Source organism: Solanum stenotomum, chromosome 7 (genome assembly GCF_019186545.1).
Source record: "Solanum stenotomum isolate F172 chromosome 7, ASM1918654v1, whole genome shotgun sequence".
In the NCBI taxonomy this organism is placed as follows: domain Eukaryota; kingdom Viridiplantae; phylum Streptophyta; class Magnoliopsida; order Solanales; family Solanaceae; genus Solanum; species Solanum stenotomum.
Window position 1 is genome coordinate 53307265 of NC_064288.1, and position 2791 is coordinate 53310055.

At 33.4% G+C, this 2791-nt stretch overlaps 1 protein-coding gene across 1 annotated transcript; it reads left to right on the forward strand.

Moving 5' to 3' along the window:
• Nucleotides 1-378: 378 nt before the first annotated feature.
• Nucleotides 379-2205, forward strand: LOC125871741 (purine-uracil permease NCS1). The gene has a single exon (XM_049552400.1). The coding sequence runs from the start codon at nt 464-466 to the stop codon at nt 2159-2161; it is 1698 nt and encodes a 565-aa protein (XP_049408357.1). The 5' UTR covers nt 379-463; the 3' UTR covers nt 2162-2205.
• Nucleotides 2206-2791: the final 586 nt, after the last annotated feature.

Here is a 2791-nt window from a genome sequence, read left to right on the forward strand (position 1 = left end):
TAAAGACAAATACATAGTTTAAACCAAAATTACAAAATCTTGCCGAATCCCCTCCCTACACTCTACTCTAGGTGGCGATGGATTTATGAGGGTGAGGTATATTGGAGGGACAGAAGAAGATAATCAGTATGAAATATTATTTATGTAACTTATTTTTCTGCTTCCATTAGTTCATTTTCCTAATTTTGGAGGTGCATGAAGAGCCAATCAATATGAAATATCATTTATGAAACATATTTTTTCTGCTTCCACTAGAAACATCATTTTCCTCATTTTTAAAAAACTCGTTTTCCTAAAGAATGAGAAAACATTTTCTAATCATCCATACCAAACCTATCTAACTATTTCTCTTCAAATTTATGCCATTTTCCACCACCACTCATCTTTTATCCTAAAAGTCCTTCAATTGATACCACATAGAATCTTCAATCTTTATTGAATCTTTTTATTTTCCTTCAAAATCATGTTGTCCAAATCTCTCATGTTCAATCTTCATCATCCTCATCCCCACCATGAAATTTTCACAAAGCCAAAAAACATACTTTCCCTTACAACATCTTCAATACCAACCACCTTAACCAATAGTACTAAAATTCTTGTTTCACAAAAAAAACTTGTACACACTTTTTTCAACAAAAAATGTAACAAAAACATTCTTTTTCCTATGGCATCATCAATTAGTCAATTTGATGAATTTCACCCTGATCCTAGCCTTACAAATGATGATCTCAAACCTACGTCAATCGATCAACGTAACTTTTCAGGTTGGGAAATGGCTAGTTTATGGATTGGACTAGTTGTTGGTGTGCCCTCATATTATCTAGCTGGTAGTCTAGTTGATCTTGGCATGTCATGGTGGCAAGGTATTGCAATTGTTGTATTTGCCAATTTAGTAACTTTAGTACCACTTATATTAATAGGTCAACCAGGCACAAAATTTGGGATATCATTTCCTGTTTTAGCTAGATCATCATTTGGTATTAGAGGTGCACATATTCCAACACTACTTAGAGCTTTAGTTGGTTGTGGTTGGTATGGTATTGAAACATGGATTGGTGGTGAAGCAATTTTTCTATTATTACCAAAAGTTGTTAAAAATTCATCTCTGTCACAATCAATATCTTGGCTTGGCACATCACCTCTTGAATTTGCTTGTTTTATAACATTTTGGATAGCACAATTGGCTATTGTGTGGAAAGGGATTGATGGTATTAGAGAATTGGAAAAATACTCTGCTCCAATACTTATTTTACTCACTTCTTGTTTACTAATTTGGGCTTATGTTAAGGCTGGTGGATTTGGTCATATGTTAGATTTATCATCAAGAATCACAAAATCCGAATTTTGGTCACTATTTTTCCCATCACTTACTGCAAATATCGGATTTTGGGCTACGTTAGCACTGAACATACCTGATTTTACTAGATATGCCAAGAGCCAACATGATCAAATTATAGGCCAAGCAGGGCTACCAATATTTATGGGGTTGTTTACTTTTGTGGGTGTAGCTGTTACATCATCAACGAAAGTGATTTTTGGTCATGTAATTTCAAATCCCATTACTCTTTTAGGTGAAATTGGTGGATTGTTTACAATGGTTTTAGCTATTTTTGGTATTAGCTTAGCTACAATTACAACAAATATTGCAGCAAATGTTGTCGCGCCGGCTAATGCATTAGTCAATCTTAGTCCTTCAAGATTCACTTTTAGAAGAGGTGCAATTTTAACAGCATTGCTAGGGATTGTTTGTCAACCTTGGAGATTGTTGAAATCAAGTGAAAGTTTTGTGTACACATGGTTAGTTGGATATTCTGCATTATTGGGACCAATTATGGGAATAATTTTGGTTGATTATTACTTAATTCAAAAGATGAATTTGAGTATCAAAGATTTGTACACATTGAGTTCAAATGGTGCATATTATTACTCAAATGGATATAATTTGGCTGCAATTTTGGCTTTGGTTGTTGGGATTTTGCCAGTAATTCCAGGGTTTTTGCAAAATGTTGGGATTTTGGATTCAATTCCAAAATCATTTGCCATTATTTACAACAATGCTTGGTTTTTTAGCTTGTTTTTAGCAGGGGGACTTTATTGGATTCTTTCAATTTTAAAGAAAAATCAAAAGGAAATAGATCCTTTGTTGCCTAATACATCTTAGGTTAGTCTCTATTTATACAATTGTTATTTTTCCATTGTATTTGTCAAATATTGAAATAAAAGAAATACGTATAGTATTTGTTTTCATATTTTCTTCTCTTGCAAAAATAGGTTGCCTTATGTGTTACGAGCAAGACAAATGACATATTTTCTCTTGCAATATAAGTCTATGCGTTTCATGTTGTGCGTTGTAACGATATGATATGATTTGTGAGTAATCCAACAAGATAGTTAGATTGTTCATAGAATAAAGTTATATATGTATGTGATGACTTGTATAAAAGTTATAAAAGTCGCCATTATTAGAGGTATTGAAAATAGGCAAATATCAAGTTTCAAGCCTCTTTTCCCCCCTAAAAAAGGGGAAAACATTGCTAATTAATGGAAAAATAAACAGTAACAGAAGGGGAACGATTAATCGTTCTCTGGTTCGATCCAAATGCAGGATTTTGGTTGGATCAAGTTGAAAATATTTGGACTTGAGTAAGCTTTGTTGACAGAGTAATCGAAAGAGTAGTATTTGCAATTGGCCAAACAGCAGAAAACGCCCTTGTTGTTGTCGTGAAACATTGGGAAATATATCTTGTTTTCTAATCCCTGCGCAACACATGTTTTCAAGTACTATCCTCCA

Excerpts from the sequence above, each read along its gene's own strand:
- LOC125871741 (XM_049552400.1), top strand. The coding sequence starts at position 464 with ATGTTGTCCAAATCTCTCATGTTCAATCTTCATCATCCTCATCCCCAC.